This window comes from Podarcis melisellensis, assembly GCF_964234715.1.
Source record: "Podarcis melisellensis genome assembly, chromosome: 5".
Taxonomy (NCBI): Eukaryota; Metazoa; Chordata; class Lepidosauria; order Squamata; family Lacertidae; genus Podarcis; species Podarcis melisellensis.
This window is the reverse complement of record NC_138537.1, coordinates 48,054,802-48,070,485: the sequence shown is the minus strand read 5'-3', so window position 1 is coordinate 48,070,485 and position 15,684 is coordinate 48,054,802. Positions and strand designations below refer to the sequence as shown.

Below are 15,684 nucleotides of genomic sequence, written 5' to 3'. Positions count from 1 at the left end.
GGAAAAGTACATAAAAACAGAAATATCCAAACTACCTGCCAGATGAGCCAGATGAGTTTCAACTGGCAAACTTTGCTTCACTGGTCATGATCCATCCAATAAGGATTGGGCAACCCTTGCAAATTATGCGCTTAATTTCATCCTCAGCAAATGAGCTGGATATTGACTCTGCCCAGCAAGTTTTGTAAGCCACCTGGTTGGACAGGATAGCTTTGTGGTTTTTTCCATTATTCTAACACGCAGCAGAAGCTCCAGCTCTCCTTTGCTCAGAACCACTAATTTTCTCAGCTTCATGTGGCAATTGTTGTAAATGGAGCAGTGTTGGAAACACCAGCTGCACGGACTATAATCACCAAATCCTTCTTGAGTCAGTCAGATTGCTGGCACCTTTCCATGGTGGTCTTCTCATAGGTAGTGATAAGCACAAACACAAAAGAGAAAGCTGGGAACAAAAGAACTTGAAGCGGAAGAGGACAAGCACATAACTATTGGACCTTTCTTCACACATTGCAAGGAGGGGCAGACCTCAAGTGTTGCCAGACATGGCATTCTCAGGCATGTGCAGCCCTCATGGGAGGCAGATCTTTTGATTTTTGAAAACAAAATCATTACAGGTTTTGCTTGTATGGTGCTCACTTGGACAGCAATTCCTAGAGTGGCCAGCAAGAGGACAAGTTGAGCAGGAGAGGTTTGTTGCCCAAGGCAAAGGGCAAGATGGCATCTCCCATTCCAAATACAGAAGCCCAGCAGCCTGGCAACTTATTACTCAACACCAGCAATGCGGCAGCATCCTCAACTGAGACCAGCAAGTTGGTGTAGGCAGGATGTTTGGTGCGTGCAGCTTTGTTCTTGAAGAGCGGTATGACCAGGGAAGCTCAGGACTGATGGCTGGAGTTTTCAGCCAGTGTCGCCTCTCACCCCTCCCAACATCTAATGCCTGAGGTGGTCGCCTCGCCCTGACTAATGGTAGGGCCAGCCCTGCAAGTGGGACTGGGAGGATGTGGTAGACTGCTGGAGAAAGCATGAGTAGTGCTACTGTTGACTCTGTGTTGCAGGGAGTTTAGACCCTGCATTGCAGGGATTAGATTACCCTCACAATCCCTTCCATTCAGTGATTCCTTTTTCATTGTCTAGGTACACAGGAAAAGCTGGCAAAGTTTAAGTTTGCTTCTTGATAGGATGGAAGCTGGGGGGAAAGCACAGAAGGGGAGATCACTACACCACTTTAAAGTAGGTTGTTGCTGCCTGGGGTGAGGAACTGACATCACTGCAGACCATAGGAGCTATGCTGCACATTAGCCTTTTCCAGAGAAGAAAATTGCAAGAGAAAAGAGAAAAGTGAGGCAGATGGACCTCCCACCCCCACCTGAAATGGAAAAAAACAAGCAGCTCCAAAAGGATTCAAAGTCAGTATCTGGCTGCCCTAGTGGAACTGAGTATGTGCAAATATCTGCCTGTGTAGGCTTCCAAGCTACAGAAGCCAATGGGCTAGGGTTCTTGCAATGGACCTCTTGGAATGTGTTGACATCAAGCTAGAAAGGCAGAAGCACAGAGACAGCAGCACATTGGGTTGGGTGCAGACCACGATAAATCACCTCATCATCCTGCCTCAACCTGGTGCTCCTCCAGGTGTTACTGGACTCTCAACTCCCACCAGCCCCAGTGGTCAGGGATAAGAGTTGTTGTTCAGAACATCTGGAGAGCACCATGTTGGGGAAGGCTGCTCCACATGGACAGCTTTAGCCAGAGAACACCACCTGATAACCCACAACATCAGTTGTATTGGAGATATCCTGGAGATTTGTACTGGAGACTTCCACAAAGTTTCAGTTTAAAAAAATACGTATTACTTGTGGCTTACCTGATGGTAGAGGAATAGGCAACATTTACCAAATGTTCAAAAAAATCCAGGAGAGTTTAAAAAGGCTTCGAAGTATCAAGAGGTCAGCACCTACAAACTTCATTCAGGCTGCAATACTGACTTTACCCAGAAGCTCCATTTAACTCATTCTACATGTGTGCCCTTAGCCCTCCTGCTGACATTTCTTTCTATGTCAAGATGTACTCAATGTTTTGCAGACGTCACCTTTCAAAAAGAGAAAAAGTCTATCTCAGTGTGCATATTTTCCTTTTAAAGACTTTATCACTTACCCATAAATGCCCGTGAGGGCCAATCACATTTATTAAGCTAAAAAAAAGTCATTGCTAATGTTAGTTTAAGGCCTGTTAACAGCAGAAGGGTTGAGTTTGTGAAGCTTGGCAGCTTCTGTCCCTTTTACTGAAATCTATCAGGTTGGATGGATCACAGAGATCTGTTAAAAGCCAGTCCGCATGAAAATAGTCATGAGCCGTGCAGTAGAATTAAATGGCACAGCCTGGAATAACCATCTGCTCACTTTACAGATTAAGGAGCCCTAGCACCATTACTTGAATGGCATTGCTTTCAAATGTCCTGTCAAAACAACTCGCATACTACAAAATGCCTCTGAGCAAACCACAACAATCATCAGCCAGATTCTTGGATTTATGAGGGCTCCATCTCATTCCCCTGGCACATGATGTCACGGCTATTCTTTTTCCTGTTTTTAAATCTACATCTCCTAGCTTGTTTGGTGGATAGGCCTCTACAAATTGCTAATGTGATGTCTTACTTTCATCAACAAGCTCTCCTTGAGCATATTTTAAAATAATATATTGTAACAGTTTATAATCTTACAAGAGCTAAGAGCCAAGCATTGTTTCCCAGATATATATTCAGCAATCCTAAAATTGAAATGAAAAACAGTCAGAGGAGGCTGCACATTTGCATGGAGGAGTGGCAGGAAAATGCTGCTGAATGTTTTCCTCTCCAACCATTTTAATGACCCAAACCCAAAGCTGCTTTTTCAAAGCTGGAGGGGGCATTTTTGAGTGCAGATATGACCAGAGAGGAAAGGGATAAGTAGCTCCTTAAGTTCCTCACTTTATGTGCAGCCCTCCAAGAGATTATATATATATATATAGAGAGAGAGAGAGAGAGAGAGAGAGAGAGAGAGAGAGAGAGAGAGAGAGAGAGAGACTGGGAGACTGTTACATACAATAGTGAATTAGGGCTTAAACAAGATCGGACCAGAGCTCTTTATTTTAAAAAAATGAGTTCTGAAATTTTTCTACCAATCATTACATTGGGATTTTCAAATACTGTACTACCAAAGGTGTTTGAAAATGGTATTCTGTCTTAATATATTGAAACATGGAATAGGTCTGTTTTTGCTTTTTAATCACACATTCAGGAATGCAAATTGATGAACGGGGAACATACCAGATAAATGCATGGCTGCTACATTTAGTAAGGGTGGCAGCTACGGAAGAAAGCAATTGCAAGGAACCCACATCTGCTCAATGTGGGCTTTTGGTGTAGCCTTATGAAAACAGAAAACATACCTCTTTCTTTGGTTGCCTGTGTTTTAATTTGAAGAGCTGTGCTTGACTACATTGTCTTACCTGATCGCAGAGTGGCAGAAACTGCTTTGTCAGTGGATCTCTGCTTTTGTGGGGTATCTGTCCGCTACTGCCACTTTTCAGTTCAGGTGTTATTTTTCCCGGAAAAATACCCAAGAAACTTGCCTCCACATTGCAAGCAATTTAAGCTCTGGCTATAAATACGTTCAGCGATTTACAGCTGAATCATTGCCATATTGCAGTGAGTCCCCAAGCTCATGCGCACACCTATCAGGGATGCTGGCCGACCAGAAATATGGCGACTGATAATGAAATGGCAGCAACCCACATAGTGCTTGGCTGGTGGTGCAGAGATCATTTGTTACAGCAAATGTAAAGATCATTTGTTAGGGAGAGTGGTTGAAGTACACTGTAGCCTTGAGGTCAGAATATGGCCTGAAAGCATACATGACAAAACTCAGAAGGATATGCACATGAGATGGATGCAATGAGAACCCACTGGATGGCAATTGCGGGTGGCGCTGTGGGTTAAACCACAGAGCCTAGGACTTGCTGATCAGAAGGTTGACGGTCCGAATCCCCGCTACAGAGTGAGCTCCCGTTGCTCGGTCCCAGCTCCTGCCCACCTAGCAGTTCGAAAGCACGTCAAAGTGCAAGTAGGTGAATAGGTACCGCTCTGGCGGGAAGGTAAACGGCGTTTCCGTGTGCTGCTCTGGTTCACCAGAAGCGGCTTAGTCATGGTGACTCGGAAGCTGTATGCCGGCTCCCTCAGCCAATAAAGCGAGATGAGTGCCGCAACCCAAGTTGGCCACAACTGGACCTAATGGTCAGGGGTCCCTTTACCTTTACCTTCCACATGAAACACACATGATAAGATAGACACGTGTGCATTTATCACATTGTATGCTGTATATGAAACTACATGGAATTGATATTCGGGGTGGGGGGAAATCATGTAAAGTGGCCCTAACTGGGACTATCTTTAGAGATGTATGGTAGGAACATCTGTACCTCAAGTTCTACCTTCTCATCCAATAGCTATGCAAACAGACTTCAACAGAGAATTATGCAAAATAAAAAGTGTACCTATAAATCACCCAGATTCGATCATAATAGCCAGATTATCACACAGAAGAGCTGTTCAATTCACCTTAAGGTTGGCAAAACAGACATAACTGATCAGATGATCAGTTTGCCTGAGCAACAAGCAGCTGTAGGCACAAGAAAAGAAGCAGTCCTTGAAACATGCCGCTAAGAGTAATGATACTTAACAATGCCTTGGGCTTCTGGAAACAAGAACCTGATGTTGCTTTTTCTCAACTTTCTCCAGTTCCCCATATTAAATGAATGCAGAAGACAGATCAGAATAATGTAATTTGTAACTAATTTAATCATAAAAAATAAATCACTGCTGTGGGTGATTTTTCATTGATAGTTTTAATCCGAATCATAATTCCATAATAGGATTATTTTCCATTTATATAACTCCTTTGCATGTAGCACTCATCTTTCCAGTCCTTGATAAGCTTTAATAAATCCTCACAGCAACCCTGCATTATCCTTATTATATACCAATGAGGAAACTGACAGAATAGATTTGCAAAAGGCCACCAAGGAGGTCAGACCAGCACAGGGAAACGGCAGCAAAGACAAGACAATGCTATTAATAGCAGGCACTGTCGGCTGGCTTTACACCTCAGCAAGTGTAAAGATCAGAAATAAGCCGGGCTCTCATCTTAAAAGTGGTCATAGGGAGAAAAAAACCATTTGGGCAATATTTAAAGCAGCACAGAAACTCTCGAAAGTGGCAAGGCATTTTGTTGTGTTTTTGATAGAGGAAACACAAAGTAGAACTTAACTGAATATTCTGTTCCTGGCATGGATAATCATGTTGAAGCCCTTTGTTCTGCAACATTCTCACTTGACTTTCTGAACATTCCGGCAAGCATCTTGGCTTGCCATGTAGAACAATCCCTTCTCCCTTCTCTCCTACCACACGTAATGCTCTGGGGGTTCTCTTGGACCCCACCTGCCAGTCACCTACAAGAGCAATTGGGGGGATGGGGCAATTCCACTGCACAAGCAGAGGGTCTTGCTCAGGGCTACTGTTGATGGGACTCATCAGTTGAATCCTTCCCCACATGCATTCAGAAGTCCTGTTGAATCCAATTTGCTTGATTCCCAGTTATACAGGGTTAGGGCTGCACTTTTGTGATTATTTGAATTGTTTTGTAGTTATAGGTATTTCAGGAAGCAAAGCATGAGCTAATAGTATATGGACTGGATCCAAATTACCAGAAATGATGTAACGTGTATGAGAAGTGGAGAAACTACTACAAGAAAAATGATAGACCTCAGGTGATTTCCCATCTTTTCAATATAAGATACATAAAATGTACCAAAATTCCTTGTCAACTATTGTTTCTTTGATTACCAAATGTAGTGAATACCAAATGAATTGCTTACACTTTCAAGGCTTACTGATCAAAAAGGAAGTAAAGGGTTTTTTTAACCAAGATTTCTGCATTTTTACACAACTGCATTTGCTTGCTTTTAGACCAGTTACTATCATGCAAATTTGGTAATAAATATCAATATACAATAAACCTTATTTTATACTGGAGGGATGGGTGGGACGAAATCTTTGAAAAAGGACAGAGAGAATGGCAATCAAAAATGTCAATTATCTGCGATACTGCACAGATTTACAGACAAAGTTAAATTAAACTTTACCACTAGAAAATGCCCAAAAGACTCAGTGGCAGCTCATTTACAAATATACTATTTATAATGATACATTGATACAGAATGACTTATAAAAAAGCAAGGCAATCTTTTATAGACATAACAATCAACATTACAATAATTCAGAAAGTACAATTTTTGTAGACCGTTTTACACGCTTTCATTTTCAATCACAAATTAGTGTGGTCTTGTATTTAACAGGCAGAATCCTGCACTGTCCTGCTTAAGACCTAAACATTGAAATAATAAACAGAATCTTCAGATCTTTGTAGAATAAAAAAGCCATCAGATTTTTTTTGCAGATATTATCATTAGTAATTGCCCTACATGTGCCTTTTAAAGTTGGTGTGTTGTGCAAATTACTGCCAAGTGTATACCTAATTAAAAGCAAGTTCTGACATGCTGATTAAATATACAATGGAGGTGCAATATTGACTATACAAATGCTCTGCTGCATTCAGGTTCTTGAATAATCAGGAAGGAATTATTCCTTTGATATGTGAAGAATACAAAACCATCCCAATGCCCCCATTCCAAAAATTGTCCAGGTCAAAGATGCTACTTTAAATTTCGCCTGCCATTTTGACAATAAGTAGCTACAGTTTTCTCTTCTTAGTACTACTATACAAAAACATTTCAATGAGCTAGAATCCCTCCTAAGCTTAAATATTTGCCAAGATAAATTGTGTAAATGAAGTCTGAAACATCAAAAAGCAAACACTGCAAAATTTTAGCAGGAAACACATTAGAAAGCCCCCACCAGGGAAGTTGGGTAAAGATCTTTAAAGCCAAATTATGGAGCCAAATTAATTTACTGCCATTAATGTAACATGAATATTATACTAAGATATATACACTGGTTTCCCAAAGAGTGAATGCCAATTATTCCTCCTTTGCAATTCGGTGTTGCAACTCAATCCTAAGAAGTGGAGGTTAGATTTTTGTAACTTCCTTAACTGTGGCAGAGCTGTACAAAGTGTACTTTGCAGCCCATCTAAGGGGTTCCTTCAGCAGTGCAGAGGGTGGTTTGTGCTCATTGTGCTAAAGCAGCACATGGGGCAATTCCGTCCTACTTGCCATTAAAATTCTGTTCTAACACAGAGGCACAGGGTTACTCCAACAAAGCACAGCAAGGGCTACACTGACATCCATATGCATCACATCCAAGTCATACAGGTTTTATCCCTTTGCTATACAGCTGCCAGAGAAAAACACAAGAGCAGCAGCACTGATGGTGGCACCCGCATTGGAGCCAAGGTGATGACCTCGATGGACATGGCATCTGTTCTTGCACTGGGAAACCCATGTACGTGATTCTATGGGGAACAGTCTAATAAGAATGCTCCAAATATATCTGCTGTTGTTTCCATGATGAACTTGGGAGGATATGCACTGACACTCATCAAAACTGCTTGAGAGACCTGAGAGGATTGTCACTAATTCTGAAGCTTTGCGTAAAAAGGTAGAACTGACTTAGTAGAGCTACTTAGATGTGTAGTGTTACCAGAGCAAGGGGCACACTTACTAGACATCCCAAAAAGAACTATCTAGATATATGTATCTTCTCAGTATCACAAATCCTGGAATTTTCCCCAAGTTTCTGATTGGCACAGATTCAATTTTTAAATTCCAGTTAATACATCCTTGCTAGATTTAGGTGGACATTTCCTAATTGGTTAGAATCCATCATTTTGCCAAGGAAAGTAAAGAAAAGATATTCTGGGACACAATAACTTTCTATCATGAGAAATCAAATTCTAAATTTCAGAAGACAATCAATTGCATTATGAAAATATTTTCTGATTTCTTTTTAGCCCAGAATTTATTGCTACCTCCGTCTAAATTTATTCCTTTTGCATCCTGTGCTGATTGTGGAACATAAACTTGGATTCGGGAGTCCTGTAGATTCTGTGCTTAACAGACTATACTTTGACTCCTCTTTACATGTGATACTGAAGTATAATTGATTCACCTTTTTTTAAAAAAAAATAGTTCATTTTTTAAATGTTTTAATGAATGAATAAAACCAGTTTCCAACATGCAAGTGATCTTTCAGAGAGAGAAAAACAGTCACATAATCCTTGGCAAGATGAACAATTGTATTAATATATTTACAGACAAAACTACCAGTTCCATAAATGCAGTTCAACTTCATCTACCCACAACTCCACAAAGTGGCAGAAGAACCCAACCTACTAGAAGCATCCTATCCTACATAAATTCTGAAAAATCTTCCAAAGATACTATTCTCATTTTGCCTGGAATAATTTTCAATACATGGCTAAACTCTGGCTTTAAAAGTAACAGGTACAGACAATTGATTATAGAAAAGATTATCTCCCCCTAAAAGTGCATATGGGCAGCATAAAAAGACACAGACTGAGTTACTGGGACAAGTTTACAGCTTCAGCATAAAGTGGACTTTCACCTTTAAACCACCACTTTGTATTTTAACACCTTAATGCTCAGATGGATAGGCTTTCACACAGCTGAAACTATACAATTTTATAAATCTAAACTGAAAAAGCATTAGATTATTATTTTTCAGAAGACTGTAGTAGATATCCCTTTGTATATCCAGTGACATCTAGACTAGTTTTTGCTACCAGCTTAAGCCCGTTAAAGGTTTTATGTATCTTACCTGCCTTTCTTTCAAAACAATTCTCCCTCGCTAGTGAGAAAACCAATCAATAAAAGCTATAATTCATATCAAAGAAAACAGAGCAAGGCAGTAAGTTATGATGGGCTCAAGCCAAAGGAACTCAGACACATCCCAATCCCACTGCAGCCTCTGACACTTGCAGAGCACTCTTAAGCATCTTTACTCAGAAGTAATTCTTAATTATACTGCCAGGAGTGTGCATCTTACTTATTTACATGGGACAGGCATATGTGATAATCTCTGGATTGTACTGATTAAATGGCTCTTAGTGCCAGAAATAAAAGTTCCAAAACCTTCAATAGATGAACAAGATTCCTCTGGCTTCTGTGGTGCGTACAACTGGTTCAAAAGACACAGCACTCTCTAAATTCCACAGTCTCAGAAGCAAATCCAATGTAGTGAACTGACATTGAAAACAACTGCCCAGAATGCAAGATGAGTGCACACAAAAACTAGAAATGGCACTGCAAGTGTTAGTAGCAAGTGTCTGTTTCACTGCAGCGTTATTAGCCCTTCATACAGCCACGAAAATGACAGTAAAACTGCATGTGAACCACTTTACTGTTCTTTTTTACAGAGCAAGTTTTAAGTACAAATGAAAAGGTGTCTTTTTAAAACAGACCGGTCTTTAATACTGAGATTGATAGGATGAAGCTGAGAGAATAAACCATGGTACTGAACTGATTACTTTGAAGCAAGTGTCCCACTTCTGCAGGGAAAAGTGCATTTAGTTCAGCAGCAAAACAGCACAGCATGAAGATATTGTGCTTGGATGCAGATGCTCCGTGACAATGGAAAGATGTACAAGGCAAGGCAAGATATAAAGCCAGAGTAACACTGTCAACCAACCATAAATCTTACATATACTGCAGTGCTTTAAAAGACACATTCATTAATTGTACAAAGACCGGGGGAGCTCTTACACTTGCCTGGTGTAATATATATTCATTCCTCATCAATGCACTACTAGACCTTAACAGAATGTTGCGGGTTTTCAAATATATCTGTCAATTTATGTATCAGAATATGGTGCTTGCGCCAGATGAGGCCAACCGTAAAATAAGTGGATCAAATAAGATATGCTTACAAACGATAAACTGAAAAAGGCCTAAATTCAAGCTTTTGTTGAACTGCATCTTTTCCTACTTACGCTTTTGTTTTAATATAAAATCAGACAATAAGAAGCCCTCGGCAGAAGCATATTAATTTTAGATATGAGTATAACAGAGCAAATCCAACAACAATAATAAAAAATAAAAATAATCCAGTGATTTACTCTGACTGTAAACAAATACAACACCATTTGTTTCAAATCTTAAAATAAGTTAAAGAATCTCCCCAACTAGAGGACAAATCACCCGAAAGGATTTTTGACACAGAGAATGTGCACAGAGGGGAATGATAATAAAAAAAAGTTTGTGTAATCAAGTTGCTTGTTTTTCCCATAGGAAGAGGGCTCTGTCTAAAAATGTTTTGTCCCTTAAATTGTTCAGCAATTAGTTGGCCATTGTTTTCAGTGAACTAGTATCTCCAATTACCCAGACATCCATCAAATTCGGCAAAGAAAACTTAGACAAGCACTTTACAAAGAAAAAAAAATCTAAATGGCTATGCTTCCTCTATTAGCAGAAACACATAAACATGGTCTTGAATTTGCCTGTTTTATATTATTTATGCTTTATATATAATATAATATACAGCCTATATATTATATTATATATTCACACATACACAATACCAATAATGCTCTTTGCATTTTGTACAGTGTATGGAACAATCCAACTTTTATCAAACCCTGGCACCATGTGGCCTAGATAATATTATGTACACAATGATACCCTCAATGCAATTTATATTTTGTACATCATTAGGGCAGATATCCATCAGACCATGGCACGATATGGTCCCTGCATTTTGAGAAACTGGATGATAAAGGAAGGTCCACCTGCAACAATTTGAGCTGGAAGGGTATTGAGTGGGCAGTTCTCAATGCTCATTATAGACAATTTACTGCAAAGGGCCAGTTCAAAAGGGAGGCTGTTCAGATGAGGGTTGTCATTTAGATACAGTTCTTCCAGATTCTCCAGTGTACCTACAAAAGCAAAAATTGCCATAATTAGCACTTAAAAACACCCTTGGCTGAAACTAATTTAGACCCAACTGTTGTCCTTGCACTTATAGAAGGGCTTTCCGCCTAAAAGGAGGATGGGAGCCTGCTGTTGTTAATTCCCTCTCCCCATGGCAGTACTCCATATCACCTTCTATGCTGTTCTGAAGGATTAGACAACTGATTGGAGCAGATTTCTGGAGGGAGGGTGCTGGAGAGAGGATCACTCAATGAAAACTCCCTCCCTTCCTCTTTCATTCGGAGACACATCTGCTAGATCAAAAGCCTTCCCATGAGCGTGAGGGTGCCAACAGAACTCCACACACCACCCAGAAAGAAGCTCTCATTAAGATATTCTCAACACATAAATAGTTTGTTCTTCGGTCAGTTATCACAGTACGGCAACCCGTTTTTCCACAGGATCCAAACAGATGCCTTAAATTGAAGATGCATTTCTCATCTACTGCCATTTTCTATTGTTTGCATGCCAAACAAAAAGCAGTATGAAATTGAGAGATTGCGACTTCCCCTCATCAACTGAAGCCCATTGTAGATAATCAAATTGTCTTATTTCTTCCTTTACTGTCTTCCCAGCTACAAAATCTTGAACTCCTAACTCCTACCTTCAAGAGACTTCATTATGCTAAAGGTCTTCTGATGAGGGATATGCTAGAAGAGACTCCCCAAACTGGCAAAGTATCTACCCTAGTGCTTTCCAAATGTTACAAGAAATACAGTTCTGCTCACATTTTAAGAGAGTGCGTAGCATCCCTGGGACAACCCTGTGAGCAGGACACAACTGGAATGTAGCAAATCCTGCAGATAATCAACACCAGTAGACTACATATCCAGCATTTTACTGGTAGCTAAAACAAAACCACATCATTCTATGTATGGGAAAAACAAATATCATACCAATTTCCTCAGGAAGTTGTGTAAGAAAATTCTCTCCCAGTCCAAGATGTGTCAGATTGATGAGGTGGCCAATTCCTCTGGGAAGGGTGCTCAACTGATTATTTGTTAAGATCAACCTCTGGGAAGAAATATGCGTATGTAAGCATCAAATGAATGCCATCTTCAATCACCCAGAACAAAGATGGGTAACACTATCCAGTCATTAGAATCACAGCCTTCCCCTCCCCGGCAACCATAGGGTTGTAAGAAAAGCCTGCTGGATCAGGCCAATGGCCCACCTTGTCCCACATCCTGTCCTCACAGTGGCCAACCAAATGCCTGTAAGAAACTCGCATACAGGACCCAAGCAGAAGGACACTCTCCCCACTAGTTCCCACTGTGGTTTCCAGAAACAGGTATTCAGAAGCATTACTGCCTCCAACCATGGAGACAGAGCATAGCCATAGTAGCTGGTAGCCATTGATAGCCTTATCCCCATCCAAGTTTGTGCTCATCACTGCCTCCTGTGGAAGTGAGTTCCATAGTTTAACTATGTGTTGTGTGGAGAAGTAGAAGCCTAGCATGGAATTTGTCTTGTTCACAATGGCTGCACACCAGGCCAACGTCTTGATCGAGCCAACCACTAGGACCTCAAAGTCTCATAACACATCAGTTACCCCATGCAACATGTCATGACCCAGAATTTAGGTTTTAGCACTCTGCAATGTTATCTACCATACACAGAAACCGGGACACTTCTATAAAATATCTCCCCACAATGACTTCTACAGTTACTTCCACATTATCCACCCTCCTTACGTGGCAATGCCACATACTGGTGAAACGTATGTACAAAGAGGCACCCCTAATACCAAATCAGGCAAAAAGACCCATTGATAGAAGTTTCGTTTTTATGTGGTACAGATAGGTACCTGAAGTTCCCGAAGGTACGCTATTTCATTGGGCAAGGATTCCAGCTTGTTTTCCTCTAGATCCAATTCTCTTAACTTTCGCAGGTTCCCAATGCCATGGGGAAGGTTTCTTAGAAGGTTGTTCGACAAGACAAGAACCTGAAGAAAGACGTATGTTGAACTTTGAATAAACCAGCAGGTTATGGGCGAACTAAACATTCAATAATTAGAATTTCTGTGTAGCTTTTTGTGAGTTCTGCACAAACCTGTTTTCTATTCCACTATTATTATTATATTATTATTATTTATTAGATTTCTATACCTCCCTTCATCACAAGAGCTCAGGGCAGTTCACAAGATCTCAGTGTATGCCACTCACCTCTAGGGAAACAAGTCCAGACACATCCTCAGGAATCTTGTTGAGTTGATTTGTAGCTAAGTTCAGTTCTACCATGCTGGTCCATGTCCCAAAGTCCAAGGGAAGCGACGTCAGCTGATTGTCCTGTAATTTCATATGAAGAAGGTTTAGGAATGTGGTTGAAAAAGTAAAAGACAACTACTTGAAAAGGACATTAATTGGGTACATGAGGAATAAAATCTCTTTGATTCTGATAAAAATACCACTTTTCTAATAAAAAATACCACTGATCTGCTGCTTTAAAACTTTTAAAGCAGGGGCAGTCAACATGTTCCCCTACAAATATTGTGGACGCATCAGCCCCAGATATGTCTTCCAATAGCCAGGAATTATGGGAGTTGCAGTCCAAAAACATCTGAAAAAGCACCAAATTGGCCACATCTGTTTTAAAGCTTTTTAGTTTTGTACAACTGTTCATTAATATTTTTAAAAGGTATCTTTACATTACAGATCTCTTTTAACTTACCTTGTCCAATTGTATTTTACTATTTTTAATATAAGCCACTGACTGTTTTCCCAGAAAAGCAGGATAGAAATATTAAACTGTCAACATGACAAGGACAAATTCATTACATTACATTACAAAATCAATGCAGCTGTACACATCTATATAAAATTATAAGAAAGGGGATCCAAAATGCAAAGTGCTACTAATTGTATGGATTCACCTTAACCTTCATTTCGCTGAAAACCAGCTAGAGTACAGCCCAAGGAACAGCTTCACACTGTGTATTTACAGAACATACGCAGCCATAGTTTAAGGGGGTAATCAGGTGTGGAACGACTGCTATATTTACCTAATGGTTGCTGCTACATATGTGGTGTGTAAACACGGCATGAAATCATCCCCATCTAAACAAGGAGATAATTTAGAATTTGAATAAGCAATTTGTTTTTAAAGGTGGCCAGGGAAGATGGGACTACAGGGTGCACAGTCCTTCCTTCTCCATTGCTGGACAGAGAGGCTTTGCAAATAGCACATGCTGGCAAAACCCAGTCACCCACAACCAATGTCTCCTCTCCCACTGATAAAAGATGTGTGCAATTTACTCCAGCTACTCTCATGGATTTCCTTCCAGATAGTTTCCATTACACCACAGCTGACACCTGACGCAATTCCCTAACACCGGCTGGTAGAAGGATCAATACAGAGTAAGTGCTTGTTCACTGCTTCACGTGGTGGCCACATAGACATTTCAAAGAGAGAAATGTGATGCTACTCTGTCCTCCATAACAATGTCCTACCAATATCTTAAATAAAAAATCTTTTGAAGGGTATATACTGCCTTTCTCCAGAATGTGAACACATACGTGTGCACCAAGTTTGGGTTTTTGACTTAAAAATAAACACACAGATTTCATATACAGCAAGGCTGTTCTCTCACGTATCAAGTTAGAATAATATTGCAACCAAGGAAATCATAGCACTATTGGGAAACCCTAATAAGAGACCAATAACATAAAGAAAATAGGATTTCTTTAAAGCATTATAGCTAGGAAGTCATACAAAAGAATAGTCAATATTTATGCAAGGTCTACATTTTCATTAATGTTTAAAGCACTGCTACACTGTGCTTATTATTTGAATTCAAATCAGAACAGTATATTATTTCAAGTATGTATTGTCCTTGCCCAGATGATATACACTGTTTAAAAAAACAGGTTGTGGCTAGTATTTGTGTTAATTGGAAGTACAACTTAGATATATATATAAGAGCCAGTTCTCTGCAAATAAAAGACTCACCACCTGCATTACAAGCAGCAGCATTTAATAAAGTTGGCAATACTCAGATCCTCTGTTTTAGACCATTATTAAATGAAAGAAATTATGTGTTGCAGCGGAGTTCAGCTAGACTTCAAAGAAACTGACAATAAAATATTTGCTTTTGGCAATTTAATATTCAATTCAAGTATAACCAAAAATGTTTCCTACAATGTGAGCAGCCTACTTATATGGATCTAGGCTTGAAACACCTTAACATCTTGTTCCAAATACCAAAAACCACATTTATAGTATGCAATGATCTGAGTCAACCTATTTCACCACCTCAGCAACAACTTTGAGCAACAATGGAAGCAAGCTCCTCCATTTTTCAGACTGCCAACATTTGAAACAAATTTTTAATTACAAGTAATTTATGGATACTTGTTTGTATCCAGTGGTGCCATTCTGCTTGTGCAACAGGCTCCTGTTTGTACTAAAGAACTTGTCCCTCCTGTCCAGCTCCCCAGGCACTCTCAGAATTCACTCCGGAGGATTGGAAGACAGTCTAGAACAGATTCCAGGGGGCAGGGAGAGGAGATGAGGGGCAAGTGTTGTGTGAGTCAAACTTCACCTGTGCAGCTTTGGGGACAACCCAGTATGTGGCAAGGGCCCATTTCTCTGTTTACCTCCCCGTGCAGTTTTTTCACAAGAAAAAGGAGCAAAGACGTAAACATGCTGCCCGCTTGGGCTCGGTCAATTTTAAACACTGATTATGCTTAACAGTTCTCAGTCTTTTGCAAA

At 40.1% G+C, this 15,684-nt stretch overlaps 1 protein-coding gene across 2 annotated transcripts in view; it reads right to left on the bottom strand.

The window, feature by feature from the left end:
- Window positions 1-6,207: 6,207 nt before the first annotated feature.
- Window positions 6,208-15,684, bottom strand: part of SHOC2 (SHOC2 leucine rich repeat scaffold protein) — a 49,219-nt gene continuing 39,742 nt past the window's right edge. For both annotated transcript variants that reach the window (XM_081911615.1, XM_081911616.1), the window contains exons 6-9: window positions 13,140-13,262; window positions 12,782-12,919; window positions 11,871-11,988; window positions 6,208-10,940 (exon numbers count right to left, since the gene is read on the bottom strand). In XM_081911615.1, coding sequence (XP_081767741.1) covers window positions 10,732-10,940; window positions 11,871-11,988; window positions 12,782-12,919; window positions 13,140-13,262 — 588 coding nt within the window. In that variant the 3' untranslated portion in view covers window positions 6,208-10,731. The remainder of the gene's footprint in view (window positions 10,941-11,870; window positions 11,989-12,781; window positions 12,920-13,139; window positions 13,263-15,684) is intronic.